Here is a 17873-nt window from a genome sequence, read left to right as displayed (position 1 = left end):
TCAAAATCAGAGGAAAAGGAGGAAACACATAAAGGAACCTACCTCCCCAGTCTAGAAGAAAGGCATCTGCCTCTAGACGATCCGGAGAGTACATCCGAGAACAATAGAGAGGGAGTTTGTGATTCTCCAGGGAGGCAAACAGATCTACTTGAGGAGTCCCCCACCAGTCGAAGGCTTGATGCAGGACCCGAGAGTGGAGCGACCACTCGTGCGGCTGGAGAAGGCGACTTAATTTGTCCGCCAGACAGTTCCGCTCCCCTTGTATGTAAACTGCACTAAGGAAGATATTCTGAGAGACCGCCCACTCCCAAAGGCGAAGGGCCTCCTGGCACAGAGACCAAGAACCCGTCCCCCCTTGTTTGTTCACATAGTACATCACCACCTGGTTGTCCGTCCTTACTAGGACTACCTGATCGCGCAGCAGGTGGCAGAAAGTCCGAGCCGCCAGAAAGATGGCGCGAAGCTCCAAGACATTGATGTGACAAAGACGGTCCTCCGCCGACCACAGTCCTTGAGTCCGCAGACCGTCGAGATGAGCCCCCCAAGCGTACTCCGAAGAGTCCGTGGTTAGGACCTTGTGATGCGGAGGTCCACCAATGGAGCGAGTGTTTCAAAGAGGGAGTCACCATCACAGGAGCGGAGACCGGGTGGCGGTCCTGACGCCACTGGGAAGCCAAGGTCCACTGAGGAAGCCTCAGATGCAAGCAGGCAAACGGCGTGACATTGACTGTGGAAGCCATGTGACCCAGCAGAATCATCAGGTGCTGCGCCGATACCGAGGGCAGCAGCGAGACCTGGCGACTCAGGCGGAGAAGGGTCTCCAATCGCGGAGGAGGGAGGAACGAGCGGAGGCGAACCGTGTCCAGCGCGGCCCCGATGAACTGAAGTGACTGAGAAGGGCACAATTGAGACTTTGGGAAGTTCACTTCGAACCCCAGACGCTGAAGGAAGATGATAGTCTGTCGGGTCGCTGAGATAACCCCCTCCCTGGATGGAGCTTTGATCAGCCAATCGTCCAGGTAGGGAAAAACTTGCAGGCCCTGGGATTGCAGAGCTGCTGCGACTACTACCATGCACTTCGTGAAGACTCGAGGGGACGAAGCCAAACCAAAGGGGAGGACCCGGTATTGAAGGTGCAGCTCCCCCACCTGGAAACGCAGAAATCTGTGGAAGGCGGGATGCACTGGGTATAAGCTTCTTTCAGGTCGAGGGAGCACATCCAGTCCCCCTCGTCCAGTAGTGGGTACAGGACCGGCAGAGATAGCATACGGAACTTCTCCCGGACAAGGAACTTGTTGAGCCTCCGGAGGTCCAAAATGGGGCGCAGGTCCCCGGTCTTCTTCGGGATCAGAAAATAACGGGAGTAGAATCCCCTCCCCCGCTGATCGTGGGGCACCCGCTCCACCGCCCGGAGATGCAACAAGGCCCTGGCCTCTGAGAGGAGAAGGGGGAGCTGCGACCTGTTGGAAGGACACGCACCGGGTGGACTGTCAGGCGGAATCTCCCTGAAGTTGAGGGAATAACCCTCCAAGACGACTCAGAGAACCCAAGCATCGGAGGTGATGAGAGTCCAAGAGGAATGAAATGCCCTCAACCGACCCCCAATGAGCAACGGGGTCGGTGACAGTGCGGAGGGGGCCCACCCCCATCCGCTCAAGGCGTCAAAAAGACGGGGCAGGCTTAGATGCCCCTTGCGCCTGAGGCTTCTGCTGCTGAGCCCTGGACTGCTGAGGGGGTCTCCTCGGCGGGGGCCTGGAGAAAGCCGGCGTGGTCTTCTGTGGATAGCGCCTAGGTGGAGGACGGTAAGGCTTCGGAGCAGACACCTTCGCCTTAGGACGCACGAGGGAGGCGAAGGAGCGTTCGTGCTCGGAGAGGCGTTTTGTAGCCGCCTCCAGAGACTCATCAAAGAGCTCCGAGCCAACGCAGGGCAAATTGGCCAGGCGCTCCTGCAGATTGGGGTCCATATCCACGATACGCAACCACGCCAGGCGACGCATCGCCACCACAAACGCGGAGACTCTAGAGGTCAATTCAAAGGCATCGTAGGTGGCGTGGAATAGAAAAAGGCGTAGCTGGAACAGAGAATCCATTAGCTTTCCAAAGTCCCCCCTATGAGATTCAGGCATGACCCCGTGATAACGGGGCATGGACTTGACCAGATGACGGAGGTAGGAGGTGAATGTAAACGCATAGTTTAGAACCCTATTCGCCATCATGGAATTTTGGTAGAGGTGCCGCCCAAATTTATCCAGTGTGCGCCCCTCCCGCCCCGGCGGAACCGCCGCGGACACCCGAGAAGGCTGGGATTTCTTAAGAGAAGACCCCACTAGCAAAGACTGGTGGGACAACTGAGCCTTCTCAAAACCCTTACAAGGCACCGTGCGGTATTTGGATTCCATCTTGGAGTGGACAGCCGTCACCGCATAGGGGGAATCCAAATTCCGCAAGAAAGTCTGCTGCAGAACAGGTCCAGATCCAAAGCCTTCCCCATGTCCACCACAAATCTCGAAAACGAGGAGGGACGCAAAGGAGGGGAAGGAGAGCGAGAGCCCCACGCCGCCGAAAACGACGGGGATGCTTTGCGCGAGTAGCGGGGCTCACGACCCGTGCCAGCCTCCGACCCCCAGGAAGCCGCACCGAGGGAATGCGCCGGGGTCGGAGACCTCCGAGGCCCCGAGGAGCCCCTCGGGGAAGTCCCTGGAGTACGGGGCACCGAGACCTTCCGCCGCCGCGGGGAGGAATCCCTCGAACCCTTCCTCGCAGGGGAATGGAACAGCCTCGGATTTGACAGGCTGAGCTCCGAAACCCTAAGAGCCTCGACCTCCCAGGCCGGCGAGGAGCGACCCCGCCGCCGAGGAGACCCACGAGGACGCTTGGACCTCCTGGACCGGCGCTTCGCCCGAGGCCAGCGGCTCCCAACGAGGAGTCGGAGGAAGAAATCCTGCGAACCCGGCGCACCTTGTCCCGAGGTTGAACACTACGCTCAGGCTGGTCCGGAGCCGAGACCGAGGCTAAGGCCGGGGCCGAGGCAGGTGGCAACACCGGGACCGAGGCCGGAGCCGAGGCTGGGGCAGAGGACGGCTGCAAATGTGCCAGAGCGGAGGACAGCTCCGAGGAGATAAGCGCTCGGAGCATGTTCTGGAACACAGGGACGGCCATCATAGACGGCATGTCCGACGCTGGTGGGTGCTCCGCAGAGGGCGACCTCGGCAGCGAGTATTCCCGAGGAGCACCCGACTTCGACGTCCGGGGTGGGGCCGAGGACGACCCACCCGCCCCCATCGAGGAGCCCGAAGACCCGCCCCCATCCGCCCCCATCGAGAAGCCCGAAGACCCGCCCCCATCCGCCCCCATCGAGAAGCCCGAAGAAGCTCCTTCGATGGAGCTGAGGAAGGAAGCGGGGACTTACCCGGGCCCGACTTCGGGGTCGAGGATGAAGACTTCGAGGAAGAAGGCATCCGAGGCGAGGTCGAGGGTACCGAGGCCGAGGTCAAAGCCGGGGCCGAAGCCGAGGCCGACGTCGAGGCCTTCCCCGCCGCGGGTTCCACAATGAAGAGCTCCGCCATGCGGGCTTGCCGGCGGCGGAGCGCCCGAGGTTGGAAGGTGGAACACCAAGGGCAGGAGTCCGTAGGGTGATCCGCACCCAGGCAGATAAGGCACCACCGGTGGGGATCGGTGATCGAGAGCAACCGATCGCACCGGGTGCACTTCTTAAAGCCCGACAGAGGCCGGGACATGTACAAAAAACAAGGCCGCGAACGAACGAGGTTCCGCGGCCGCGGCAACCGGGAGCCCCCGGAGCCTGGACGGAAGTATTATTTTTTTTTTTTCGATGATGTACAACTACACGATGGAAGGAAAAACAAAAAAACTCACAGCGACTAAGAAAAACAACCCAGCCGCGGTGACAGAAGGCAATTTAGCACGGAGCAAAAACACAACAGGGCTTCTGGCTCCGCGGAAGAAACAGAACTGAGGACCACGAGGTGGGGATGCGCCCTCTAGTGGAGGGAGAAGGCATGCACATGTGTGGTGCAGCATAGCAAGCTTGAAACTTCAATCAAGTTTGCTTGAAAAGCTGTCCGCGTTGGGGCTCCGTAGATGACGTCACCCACATGTGAGTTCCCACATGTGAGAATATGCTGCCTGCTTGTCCTGGGATAATGCTTTTTACTTTTGTATTGGTTCTTTCCCTTTTTGTGTATTGCTCAAATATTCAATAAAATTTCATGGAAAAAAAAAAGAATAATTAAAATTTTTTTTAAAAAAAGTAATAATTATTATAAATTATTGGATAAATAGAAAATCGAGTAGAAAACTTGAATTAGACTGACATACTTCACAGTAATTTAAATGTGAAGGTTTTGGTCAATGAAAGATAACCTCAACCACCAATAAAATTCAAAGGAGAATAGAAATATGATCTTTGGGGTGGTCAACAGAGATCTTTCCTTCACGATACACAAGAGTCTATTTAGTTAACCTTGTATGGAGCTGTTATATTGTGGTTAACACATTTTTCACATTTCTGGGACCTGAACCCTACACACAGAAACTGTGAAAAAAGACTTTTAAATTGTTCCACACGACACCCCCAAAGTTCCCATAGGAAATAATGGAGGTACTCACAGTTCTATAGTGCCTTTGCTTGTCAGCATTTTTAAAAGCAGTTAAGTGTAGAAAAAGGACTTTCTGCCTCAGAAGCAGCACCAAATGCCCAGAATGGAAGATCTTCAGACTGCCAGCTGGCTAGATAATGACTACAACCTCCGCCCCCACGGATTCTCTGCCACGCAATCAGGGACAGGAAAGGCAGCCTGCACCTTGAAACCCAGGCGGGTTTCACTCCAGACGCACACAGCCTGCGCTAGAACCTGTGACAGGGTCACCAGCCAGCAGACTCCCAAGGAAGGAACCCAGGCTAGCTCCACAGATCTACCAGTTTCTCTATGGAGCTGCAGTCCGGCACAGCAGGACTACGTCCTTTTCTCTGACTGGGGACCACCGGGGAGGGGTCTCAAGGTACTGAAGTCACAGAGAAACAAACTGAAGAACCATGAGGTGGAAGGAGACATACATAGATGGATCAGAAATTGGTTGGCGGGTAGGAAACAGAGGGTAGGAGTGAAGGGCCACTACTCGGACTGGAGAAGAGTCACGAGTGGTGTTCCGCAGAGCTCGGTGCTCGGACCGCTGCTATTTAATATATTTATAAATGATCTAGAAACAGGGACGAGGTGCGAGATAATAAAATTCGTGGATGACACCAAACTATTTAGTGGAGCTCGGACTAAAGAGGACTGCGAAGAATTACAAAGGGACTTGAACAAATTGGAGGAATGGGCGACGAGATGACAGATGAAGTTCAACGTTGAGAAATGTAAAGTACTACATGTGGGAAGCAGAAACCCAAGGTACAGCTATACGATGGGAGGGATGTTATTGAATGAGAGTACCCAAGAAAGGGACTTGACAATGAAGCCGACGGCACAGTGCGCAGTGCTGCTAAGAGAACGAATAGAATGCTAGGTATAATCAAGAAGGATATTACAACCAGAACGAAAGAAGTTATCCTGCCGTTGTATCAGGCGATGGTGCGTCCGCTTCTGGAGTACTGCGTCCAATATTGGTTGCCGTACCTTAAGAAGGATATGGCGATACTCGAGAGGGTTCAGAGGAGAGCGACACGTTTGATAAAGGGTAGGGAAAAAGCAATGTTACTTACCGTAACAGTTGTTATCCAGGGACAGCAGGCAGCTATTCTCACTAGTGGGTGATGTCATCAGACAGAGCCCCGGTACGGACGTCTCACAAGCACGTGTTGCTTGTAGAAACTTAAAAGTTTCTAGATGCCCGCACCGCGCATGCGCCGGTGCCTTCCCGCCCGGAGGTCCGGGCGTGTCTCCTCAGTTCAGGTAGCTAGCCTGAGAAGCCAACCCAGGGGAGGTGGGTGGGACGTGAGAATAGCTGCCTGCTGTCCCTGGATAACAACTGTTACGGTAAGTAACATTGCTTTATCCCAGGACAAGCAGGCAGGTATTCTCACTAGTGGGTGACCTCCAAGCTAACCTCAGTGGGATGGAGGGGGAGTTGGCGACTTAAGAGAATAAATTTTTCAATACTGTTTGGCCAAACTGTCCATCCCGTCTGGAGAGAGTATCCAGACAATAATGTGAGGTGAATGTGTGAACCGAGGACCAGGTGGCAGCCTTACAAATTTCCTCGATTGGTGTTGATCTAAGGAATGCTACTGAGGCTGCCATTGCTCTGACCTTATGGGCTGTGACCTTACAAGGAAGTGATAATCCAGCCTGGGCATAGCAGAAAGAGATACAAGCCGCCATCCAATTAGAGATGGTGCGCTTTGATACGGGTCTTCCTAACTTATTAGGGTCGAAGGAGATAAAAAGTTGAGGAGTGGTTCTGTGTGGCTTGGTGCGATCCAGGTAGAAAGCCAGCGCACGTTTACAGTCTAGAGTGTGAAGGGCCGATTCTCCGTGGTGAGAATGGGGCTTAGGGAAGAATACTGGAAGTACAATGGATTGGTTGAGATGAAATTCTGAGACCACCTTAGGCAGGAATTTCGGGTGAGTGCGGAGGACCACCTTGTCATGATGGAATACTGTGAATGGTGGATCCGCCATCAGTGCCTGGAGTTCGCTGACTCTGCGAGCGGACGTAAGGGCTACCAGGAAAAGCACTATCCAGGTGAGATACTTAAGAGGGGCCCTGTTGAGTGGTTCAAACGGGGGCTTCATGAGACGGGAAAGGACTACATTGAGGTCCCAAACTACTGGGGGTGGTTTGAGAGGAGGGTTAACATGGAAGAGTCCTTTCATAAATCTGGCGACCACCGGATGGGCCGAGAGGGGTTTCCCTTGTAGGGGCTGGTGGAACGCCGCAATAGCGCTCAGGTGGACTCGTATGGATGTAGACTTGAGCCCGGATTGAGATAGGTGTAGGAGATAGTCCAGCACGGAGGATAAGGAAGCTCGCTGAGGTTCCTTTGATTTAGAAACACACCATGAGGAGAATCTAGTCCATTTCTGGGAGTAGCATTGTCGAGTGGCGGGCTTCCTGGAAGCTTCCAAGACCTCCCTCACTTCTTGAGAGAAGTGGTGAGGGGTTACGTTGAGAGGAACCAAGCTGTCAGGTGGAGAGACTGCAGGTTGGGATGAAGCAGTGATCCTTGATGTTGAGTAAGTAGTGAAGGAAACACTGGAAGTGGTACTGGTTCCCTGCTGCTGAGTTGAAGTAGGAGGGGGAACCAAGGTTGTCTGGGCCACCGAGGAGCTATTAGGATCATGGTGGCCTGTTCGAGTTTCAGCTTGACCAGAGTCTTCTGGATCAGCGGGAATGGTGGGAATGCATATAGAAATCGTTTCCCCCAGTTCAGTAGAAAAGCATCTGCCTCGAGGCGATGAGGGGTGTAGATCCTGGAGCAAAACTGAGGCAGTTTGGAGTTGTGGGGAGCCGCAAAGAGGTCTATCTGAGGCGTCCCCCACTGTGTGAAGATTTGGTGAAGGGGGCTGGAATGGAGAGTCCATTCGTGCGGTTGTAGTAGACGACTCAGTTTGTCTGCTAAGACGTTGTTCTCCCCCTGAATGTAGACTGCTCTGAGGAGGGCGTTGTGGCGCACCGCCCAGTCCCAGACTCGTAGAGCTTCCTGGCAAAGGAGGGCCGAGCCCGTGCCTCCTTGCTTGTTGATATAATACATGGCGGCCTGATTGTCTGTGCGAATGAGGATTACCATGTCGTGAAGTAGGTGTTGGAAAGCTTGGAGCGCATTGAAGATGGCTCTGAGTTCCAGTAGATTGATTTGGTGTAGTCTTTCCGCACTGGTCCAGAATCCTTGGGTGCGGAGACCATCCAGGTGGGCCCCCCATGCATAATTCGACGAATCGGTTGTGAGAACTTTCTGATGGGGGGGAGAGTGCATCAGCAAACCTCTGGATAGATTCGAAGAGGTCATCCACCAAAGTAGAGACTGCCGAAGAGCAGGTGTGACTAAGATGTGTTTGGATAGTGGATCGGACGTCTGATTCCACTGTGATGCCAGGGTCCACTGGGGGATCCTGAGATGGAGTCTGGCAAAGGGTGTCACATGTACTGTGGAGGCCATATGGCCCAGGAGCACCATCAGTTGTCTCGCCGGTAGGGTTTGGCGAGTAGACACCGACTGGCAGAGGTGAAGAAGAGACTCCATGCGTTGCAGAGGCAGGAATGCTCGGAGTCGGGTGGTGTCCAGGACCGCTCCGATGAAGGGGAGGGACTGGGTGGGTTGTAGATGAGACTTGGAAAAGTTGATCTCGAAGCCCAAATTCTGGAGGAAGTAGGTTGTAGCCAAGGCCGCCGAAGTGACCTCTGGGGCTGACGGGGCCTTGATGAGCCAGTCGTCGAGGTATGGGAACACCTGTAGACCCCTGTCCCGGAGTGCCGCGGCCACTACCACCAGGCACTTTGTGAAGACTCTGGGGGACGAAGATAGGCCGAATGGTAGCACTCGATACTGTAGGTGCAGATTTCCCACCCGAAATCTGAGGAACTTTCGGGAGGCCGGGTGAATGGGGATGTGAGTGTAGGCCTCCTTGAGATCCAGGGAGCATAACCAGTCGTTCTGCTCGAGGAGGGGGTATAGAGAAGCCAAAGTCAACATGCGAAACTTCTCTTTGACCAGGAACTTGTTGAGGACCCGAAGGTCTAAAATGGGTCGCAGGTCGCCCGTTTTCTTCGGGACGAGGAAGTACCGGGAGTAAAACCCTCGGTTCAATTGGTCTGACGGGACCGGCTCGACAGCCCGAAGCTGGAGTAAGGTTTGGACTTCCTGAAGAAGAAGGGCGGTCTGCGTCGAGCTTGAAAGATACTCTCTTGGAGGATGGTCCGGGGGGACCCGGTGGAATTGAAGAGAGTATCCTTCTCTTATGATGGAGAGGACCCATAGGTCCGTGGTTATGGCCTCCCATCGATGGTAAAAAAGATGGAGGCGGCCCCCTATGGGAGAGGCCGAGGTTATGCTCCCGGGAGGGGCGTCAAAAGGGCTGGGGAGCCTTAGGTACAGCCGGTGGCTGGAGTTTTTGCTGAGACTTCTGGGGGGGTTGTCTCTTCGCAGGCTGTCTCGCAGCGGGCGTTTGTCTGGGCATGTAACGCCGCTGGTAAATCAGGGGTGGCCTGGAGGGTCGAGACTGTTGAGGTTTGGGTTTGGGCCGTAGGATGGATTGAAAGGATTTTTCATGATCCGACAGCTTCTTGGTAACAGTTTCGATAGACTCATCGAACAGGTCAGCTCCAGCACATGGTACGTTGGCGAGTCTGTCCTGGAGGTTGGGATCCATATCGATTGTACGGAGCCATGCCAGGCGACGCATGGCTACCGCGCTTGCAGCAGCACGTGCCGAGAGTTCGAATGCATCGAAGGAGGATTAGAAACATAGAAACATAGAAAGATGACGGCAGAAAAGGGCTATAGCCCATCAAGTCTGCCCACTCTACTGACCCACCCCATTAAGTCTGAGTACTAATGACCTAGTTCCTTAACTTGACCCTCGTAAGGATCCTACTAGGGCATCCCATTTATTCTTAAAGTCAATAACGCTGGTGGCCTTGATCACCTGCTCTGGAAGTTTGTTCCAGTGATCTACCACCCTTTCTGTGAAGAAATACTTCCTTATGTCACTATCGAATTTCCCTCCTCTGAGTTTGAATGGATGCCCCCTTGTGACCGAGGGTCCCCTGAGAAAGAAGATGTCTTCTTCCACCTCGACACGTCCCGTGATGTATTTAAATGTCTCAATCATGTCCCCCCTCTCCCTGCGCTCCTCTAGAGTGTAGAGCTGCAATTTGTTCAGTCTTTCTTCGTACGAGAGACCCTTGAGCCCCGAGATCATCCTGGTGGCCATCCGCTGAACCGACTCAACTCTAAGCACGTCTTTACGGTAATGTGGCCTCCAGAATTGCACACAGTACTCCAGATGAGGTCTCACCATGGTTCTGTACAGTGGCATTATGACTTCAGATTTGCGGCTAACGAAGCTTCTATTGATACATCCCATAAGTTGCCTTGCTTTGGATGAGGCCTTCTCCACTTGTTTGGCGGCCTTCATGTCTGCACTGATGATTATTCCCAAGTCTCTTTCTTCTGAAGACCTAGCTAGTGTTTCTCCATTTAAGGTGTAAGGTTTGCATGGATTTCTGCTACCGAGATGCATAACCTTACATTTCTTAGCGTTGAAGCCCAGCTGCCATGTCGAGGACCAGTTTTCCAACGTAAGCAGATCCTGCGTCATACTATCCTGCAGATTGCTTTCACTTACTATATTACATAGTTTGGCATCATCAGCGAACAGAGTTACTTTACCCTGAAGCCCTTGGGTCAAGTCTCTTATGAATATGTTAAAAAGGAGTGGACCCAGGACCGAGCCCTGTGGCACTCCGCTGGTCACCTCCGATGTCTCAGAGAGGGTGCCGTTGACCACCACCCTCTGATGTCTTCCACTCAGCCAATCCTTGACCCATGCAATTAGTATCTCACCTAACCCCATTGATTTCATCTTGTTTAATAGTCTACGGTGTGGGACGCTGTCGAAAGCTTTACTGAAGTCCAAGTACACTATGTCCAGAGACTCTCCCGAGTCCAGCTTTCCTGTTACCCAATCAAAGAAGCTGATAAGATTGGATTGGCATGACCTACCCCTAGTGAATCCATGTTGACTAGGATCCCTTAGATTCCCCTCATCCAAAATCGTGTCTAATTTACATTTAAGTAGTGTTTCCATGAGTTTACACACTATTGATGTGAGACTTACTGGTCTGTAATTTGCAGCCTCTGCTCTGCAACCCTTTTTGTGCAGTGGAACGACGTTAGCTGTTTTCCAGTCCAGGGGGACTCTCCCTGTACTTAGGGAGAGATTGAAGAGCATGGTTAATGGTTCCGCCAGGACATCGCACAGCTCCCTGAGTACTCGTGGGTGCAATTTGTCTGGTCCCATGGCTTTGTTTACCTTGAGTCTTGACAGTTCGCTGTAAACATCAGCTGGTGAGAATCCAAAATTCTGAAATGGATCTTCCTTGCTTGGCTTTGCTTCCAGCTGTGGCCCGTGTCCAGGTGCCTCGCAGGTAAAGACTGAGCAGAAGTAATCGTTCAGTAGTTTGGCTTTTTCGGAATCTGTTTCCACATAAATCCCATCTGCTGTTCTAAGACGTACTATCCCGTTTGTGTTCTTCTGCCTGTCACTAATATACCTGAAGAAGGATTTGTCCCCTTTCTTAATGTTCTTTGCTAGAGTTTCTTCCACTCGAAGTTTGGCCTCCCTGACTGCTGTTTTGACCACTGCAGACCATGTCTTGTATTCAATTTTAGCTTCTTTCTCCCCGGTGCGTTTGTATGAAAGAAATGCTCTTTTCTTGTCCTTGACTAGGTGTGAGATCTCATCAGTGAACCAACGGGGTTTCTTCTTTCTTTGTTGTTTATTTACCGATTTTATGTAGCGGATAGTTGCTTCGTGTAGTGTCCTTTTCAGTGTTGACCACATAGCTTCCACATCATCCGTTGTTTCTTGAGCCTGTAGCGTCTGATGGACGAAATCACCCATGCTTGCGAAGTCAGTGCCCCGGAAATTGAGTACCTTCGTTTTTGTTTGTGATCTAGGGAAGCCCTTTCTAAGGTTGAACCATACCATGTTATGGTCACTGGTTGCCAGCGTTTCTCCCACCAAGACTTCCGTGACGCTTTCCCCGTTCGTAAGTATCAGGTCCAGGATGGCCTGGGCCCTAGTGGGCTCCAGTACCATTTGTTTGAGCTGTATTCCCTTCATGGATGTTAATATCCTCTTGCTACTACAAGTTGTTGCTGAGAATGTGTTCCAGTCTACATCAGGCATGTTGAAGTCCCCCAACAGGACAACGTCCCCCCGTAAGGTGATGTTCTCAATGTCTTCAATTAATTCTTTGTCTTTGTCCTCCGATTGTCTTGGAGGTCTGTATACCACACCGAGGTATAGGCATTTCTCTCCGCCTCTGGCCAGATTTACCCAGATGGATTCCCCAGTGTACTTGACATCTGTGATCCTAGTTGTCTTGATGTTCTCTTTGATGTAAAGTGCTACCCCACCTCCCAACTTACCCTCCCTATCTTGGCGAAGCAGGTTATATCCTGGTATAGTTATATCCCACCCATGAGAGTCAGTGAACCATGTTTCGGATATTGCCACCACGTCCAGGTCTGCATTTACTATTTCTGTTTCTAGTTCTAGAAATGTATTCCCTAGGCTGTGTGCATTTACATACATAGCTCTCCACTCTTTGTGTCTAAACTCTTTTAGAGAGTTACCCATCTGAATTAGAGTGTCTCCTAGCGAATCTTTTGCAGCAAGGGTACTTACCTCTGACCTAGAAGTGGAGTTTTGGTTCGCCTTATCAGGATTGTTACTTACTGCTCCGGTATATAAATGGGTACCCTCCCCCAACTTACCTAGTTTAAAGCCCTTCGAAGCAGGCGGGCTACTCGGTGTCCGAAGACGTTCTTACCTCTGTTGGTCAGGTGGAGTCCGTCCGATCCCTGGAGTCCCTGTAGTGCCTCCCCGTGATTCAGGAATCCGAAGTTCATTTCCCAGCACCATCGTTGTAGCCACTCATTTGTCTTCAGAATACGGTCGTCCCTGTCTCTTCCCTTGCCCCTAACAGGAAGAATTGAAGAGAATACTACCTGTGCTCCTGTCTGCTTCAGCCTCTCCCCCAGAGCTCCGAAGTCTCTAGCTATGCCCTCCAGGGTGTTCTTGGCAGTGTCATTCGTTCCGACGTGGATGAGCAGCATTGGGAAGTGGTCCTTGGGCCTGAGAAGCCTATCAAGACAGGCTGTCACATCTCGTATTCTGGCTCCAGGCAGACAGCAGACCTCCCTCGACTGCATATCTGGTCTGCATATTGGTCCCTCGGTGCCCCTCAACATGGAGTCCCCGATGACTATTACTCTGCGCTTCCTTTGGGGATGTTGATCAGATGTCCCCGGAACTGGAGTCGTGTGATGGGCGTCTTCCTGATTCTCGTCGGCCGTTCCTTCCTGTAAGATCTGGAATCTGTTCCTCAGGGTGAGTTGTGGGGTTGATGTGATTGCATCAGCTGGAGGCGTAATTGGGAGAGGGAGGCTATCACTTCCTCGAACTCGAATCGAGCTTGGTTGTCTATGAACGGAGTGAACTTGCGGAGCACCGGCAAGAAGAACTCCAGATAGGAAGAGAAAAAGAAATTGTAGTTCAGTACCCGTGACGCCATCATGGAGTTTTGATAGAATTTTCTACCAAATTTGTCCATCGTTCTCCCCTCTCGGCCCGGCGGTACAGAGGCGTAGACCTGGGAGGGATGAGAGCGTTTAAGAGAGGACTCGACCAGTAGGGATTGGTGGGAGAGTTGAGGGCCCTCAAACCCTTTATGGTGCACGATGCGGTATCGAGCATCGAGTTTGCTGGGAATCGCCGGTATGGAGTACGGTGTTTCGAAACACTGCATGAAGGTCTGATCCAGCAATTTATGCAGGGGGAGCCGAAGCGACTCCGTTGGAGGGTTAGGTAAATGCATGGTGTCCAGGTACTCTTTGGAGTATCGGGAGCCCGTGTCAAGGGTCACATCCAGATCATCCGCCATTTGTCGGAGGAATGATGAGAAAGACAATTGATCCGCCAGCGTCGGTCTGTGGGACGGGCTGGAGGAGGAAGAGGCCTCCGGATCCATGGACATCGGGGAGTGGCAAGGAGAATCGGGTACGGGTGTCTCCTCGTACTCCGGTCCCTCCGGAGGGGACACCTCCGAGGAGGAGTATCCCATACGTTGCAGTTTTTTCTGCGGTGACACCTCCGAGTGGCGTGAAGAGTGCCAGGATGAGTGTCTTGATCGGTGCCCGTCTCGGTGGCGGGACGGGGATCGGGATCGTCTGTGCATCGCATGGTCTCCCGAGGCCCCCAAGTGGTGGATAGGGCTGGAAGCGGTGGATCGCAACTGGGGTTGCGATGCGGATTCTTGCGATGCTACCCAAGTCTGGTAAGGAGTACGGAAGAACTCTTCCTGACTATGCCCAGGGCTTTGAGTATCGATCGGAGGTCTGGTCCCATGTTGGCGCGGAGGCGTAATGGGTTCTAATGGCGGCATATCGGTAAGCGAGGCTTGCCGCATGGGCATCGCCGCCCTCCCCCGTTCGTCCTCGTCGGTTTTCGAGGTCGAACGGTGTGGAGGAGGGGGAGGGGGCGGACCGCCCCTTTGGGCCGGTACCGGGAGGTCACCCTGTATGGCAGCGATGAGCCCGGGTCCGATGGTCTGCATGAGCTCAACGAATTGAGCTTCCAGCACGGACCGTAGCGAAGCCGATAAGGAGGGATCCGCACCGAAAGGGGGTCCTCCTGCACGGTCATCGCGCTCCTTCGAGGCCGAGTGCTTCTGCTTAGTAGCTTTCGGCACTTTGATGACCACTGGTGGCACTGTGGAAGGAAGAGGTACCTGAACCGAGGAGACCGGGGCAGGCACCGACGTCGAGCTCGTGGATGGTGTCGGGGTGAACGATGCCGGTTTCACCACACTCGATGCAGGAGGGGTCGATACCGGTTTCGCCCGAACCGGGGAGGTATCAGATGAAGTGGAGGCTGAGGGATCCTTAGCTGCGTCCATCTTGAACATCGATTCCCACAATAGGCAACGCCGCTTGAATGAGCGTGCCGTAAGGGTAGAGCAAGGCCTGCACGATTTCGGAATGTGGTCAGGGCCCAAACACTGCAAACAGCGCCGGTGAGGGTCCGTGAGTGAAATCGCGCGTTGGCACTTGCTGCACTTTTTAAACCCGGTGATTGGCCGGGACATAGGCCGGAAAATCTCCGCCGCGAGGTCGAAGCCAGTGGGCCTGAGCCACGTGGCCGGCCCGTTCGACCCGCCGGAGGAAATAATCTTCTTTTTTTTTTTTTTTTTTTTACTGAAAAAGAAAAGTACTGTTAACTGTAATTAAAAGAAAGCGAAAACGCGGACAAGGAAGGCAATTTTAACTGAATTCAGCTAGCGCATGATGAAGTTGAACTTCTCAGCTCCGCGGAAAGAAAAGAACTGAGGAGACACGCCCGGACCTCCGGGCGGGAAGGCACCGGCGCATGCGCGGTGCGGGCATCTAGAAATTTTTAAGTTTCTACAAGCAACACGTGCTTGTGAGACGTCCGTACCGGGGCTCTGTCTGATGACATCACCCACTAGTGAGAATACCTGCCTGCTTGTCCTGGGATAACCTTTCATACGCTGAGAGATTGGAGAAACTGGGACTCTTTTCCCTGGAGAAGAGGAGACTCAGAGGGGATATGATAGAGACTTACAAATCATGAAGGGCATAAAGAGAGTGGAGAGGGACAGATTCTTCAAACTTTCGGAAAATAAAAGAACAAGAGGGCATTCAGAAAAGTTGAAAGAGGCCAGATTCAAAACAAATGCTAGGAAGTTTTTCTTCACCCAACGTGTGGTGGACACCTGGAATGTGCTTGCAGAGGGCATAATAGGGCAGAGTACGGTACTGGGATTCAAGAAAGGATTGGACAATTTCCTGCTGAAAAAGGGGATAGAGGGGTATAGATAGAGGATTACTGTTGGGCCGCCGCGTGAGTGGACTGTTGGGCACGATGGACCTCAGGTCTGACCCAGCGGAGGCATTGCTTATGTTCTTATATTGTAAAATATGAACAAGAAGCACAGCTATTGCAAAAGACTTCTGCACGGACTGCTTGCAGAAAATGTAACTGGATATGTTTGCTAGCTCTCAGGCTAAGGGAGTGGAGCATGTGCTCAGAAAAGTTGTGGATTTCTACAACTTCTGGATTGTGGGTTGGGATTGAACACCTAGCATATGGAATCTGGAAGGGACATAACAGAAGGGATTTTGGAGGTGGGGGACCTGATCCCTAACCTCGGAAACTTTTAAAAGAACTGTTAAAGATCTCTCCCCCCACTCCCCATAGGCTGCAATAGCTTTACTCATGGTGTAATGCTGCTCTGCTGGAGCTGCATAGGGAAACCTCAAATGAGAGAAGATTGCTGTCTCAGACAATCCTGGAGTTCAACAGATGGCTTGCTTCTTCGGACTGCCATCCAGTCCCTGAGGTGGGAATGGACCTCAGATCTCCACTGGAGCCATGCAACTTCGTGAGATGAGAAACATAGTTGGCTCCAAACATGGATAAACCGCCACGGGATCCACTGAGCCCACTGTGGACAGAACCTGGAGCAAGCCACTCAAGCCCACTGCAGATGAACTTGGGGCGAGATTATTTCCAAGGGTACGGACTTTGAGCTCAGAGAACTACTGATGCAGACTGGCCACACAGGAATCATGGGAGGCATGTGCCTGTGGGCTACATACCTCAGCCCTGAGAGTCTGTATCTTCTCGCAGCCAGAGATGCCCTGGAAGTACCGGGATCCTCTGCAGCACTGAAAGCTTCTGACTGGATAATTTACAAAAAAAACCTGAAATAATGAAGATTAAACTCGAGTAGAACAGACAGGCTCCTTACTCCTTGCTTGTAGAGAGTATGACTGAGTGGGTGGAGCTCATCCAAGAGTGATGGGAGATGGAGCATGAAAACAAACAGTGGGCTCTCTACAACCCTTGCAACTAATGGGGGGTTTAACCCTATGGTCAAGACTACCAGTCTTGTTGCACAAGAATCCACTTTGTATTGCTAGGTCATGCTGCCGTTATTTCTTCATTTTTTGCAACTAAGGATCCTTTGGGCTTATTATTTAAACAATTTCAAGCAAAAGACAATACACTGACCTTGGTAACTTTAGTTAGCTGTTCTTGCTCATATTCTTCCTTTGATCGTCTACAAAAGAAAAAAAGCAATATGTAAATATAACCACAACAGTCAGAGATGTGATTATTTGTTGAGGCCTTAGGTGTGCAAATTGTTTTAAATTGAAGGGATAGAGGGTTGGGGAAATGAAGGGGAAAGTTTGTTTTGGTCAGTAAAATGAAACTGATTGTATAGTCAAGTGTTATGATTTATTCATTGCTATTGTTACTAGACTCTATACAAATTATATCAAATAAATAAAACCACAATTATTATATGTTCATGGTAAAAAAGTAAATGCTGTGTACTTCAAAATAGAATACTGACACAAAGTGCTGTGATGAATATAAAAATAATTTGAGTAGCTTAGGAGTAGGGAGGGAATGTTTTATAGTTCCTATAGTGCTTGCAAGCTGGCATAAATGAGCCTCCAAGCAAATTTTGAAAAGGAAATTTCTCTGTTTCCCTTGGAAAATTCTTTACCCTGTGTACTTAGTTGCAATGTATGCAATGTAAAACAGATATTTTAGAATCCCCATAATATCTCCATGCACACTTTGCTGGCCCTTCTCCAACAAAGCCCCCTATGCCATTCCATTACCTGTGGGGAGGGGGAATGTATTGTAGACAGTGTTCATACTTTTCTCATCTGTTTATCTGCAGAAATTCACTTTGAAAATGTCCCCCCCCCCCCTTTCAAAACTAAAAGTAAAAGTTCTGGTTCAATAGTGCACTAGAGAGTTGCAGAGGGACAGAACTCTGACCCATTCCTGCCTGCTCCCGCTAGAATCTAACCCATCCTCACCCGTCTCAGCTAAAATCCATTCCATCTCCAATCATAATCTTTTCCATTCCCTGCCCATACTCATAACCTTCAGAAGTACTGTAATTTTTGCACTATTAGATGCACCTGACCAAAAGATGCACCCTAGATTTAGAGGAGGAAAACAAGAAAAAAAAACAACCATTCTGACCCAAATTGTGCACCCAACCCCACACTCCTTGCCAGGCTCTTCACCCTGTACCCCCCTCCCTGCCAGGCTCTGCACTCTGTCCCCCTCTCCCTG

At 51.7% G+C, this 17873-nt stretch overlaps 1 protein-coding gene across 5 annotated transcripts in view; it reads right to left on the bottom strand.

Moving 5' to 3' along the window:
* The window catches only part of CFAP36 (cilia and flagella associated protein 36), a 240007-nt gene that overhangs the window by 111354 nt on the left and 110780 nt on the right, over positions 1 to 17873 (bottom strand). For all 5 annotated transcript variants that reach the window (XM_033936495.1, XM_033936498.1, XM_033936500.1 and 2 more), the window contains one exon: positions 16788 to 16836. In XM_033936495.1, the coding sequence (XP_033792386.1) occupies positions 16788 to 16836 (49 nt within the window). The remainder of the gene's footprint in view (positions 1 to 16787; positions 16837 to 17873) is intronic.

Source organism: Geotrypetes seraphini, chromosome 3 (assembly GCF_902459505.1).
Source record: "Geotrypetes seraphini chromosome 3, aGeoSer1.1, whole genome shotgun sequence".
In the NCBI taxonomy this organism is placed as follows: Eukaryota; Metazoa; Chordata; class Amphibia; order Gymnophiona; family Dermophiidae; genus Geotrypetes; species Geotrypetes seraphini.
Note: the sequence above shows the minus strand (reverse complement) of the source record. Positions and strands in the feature narration are given on the sequence as shown.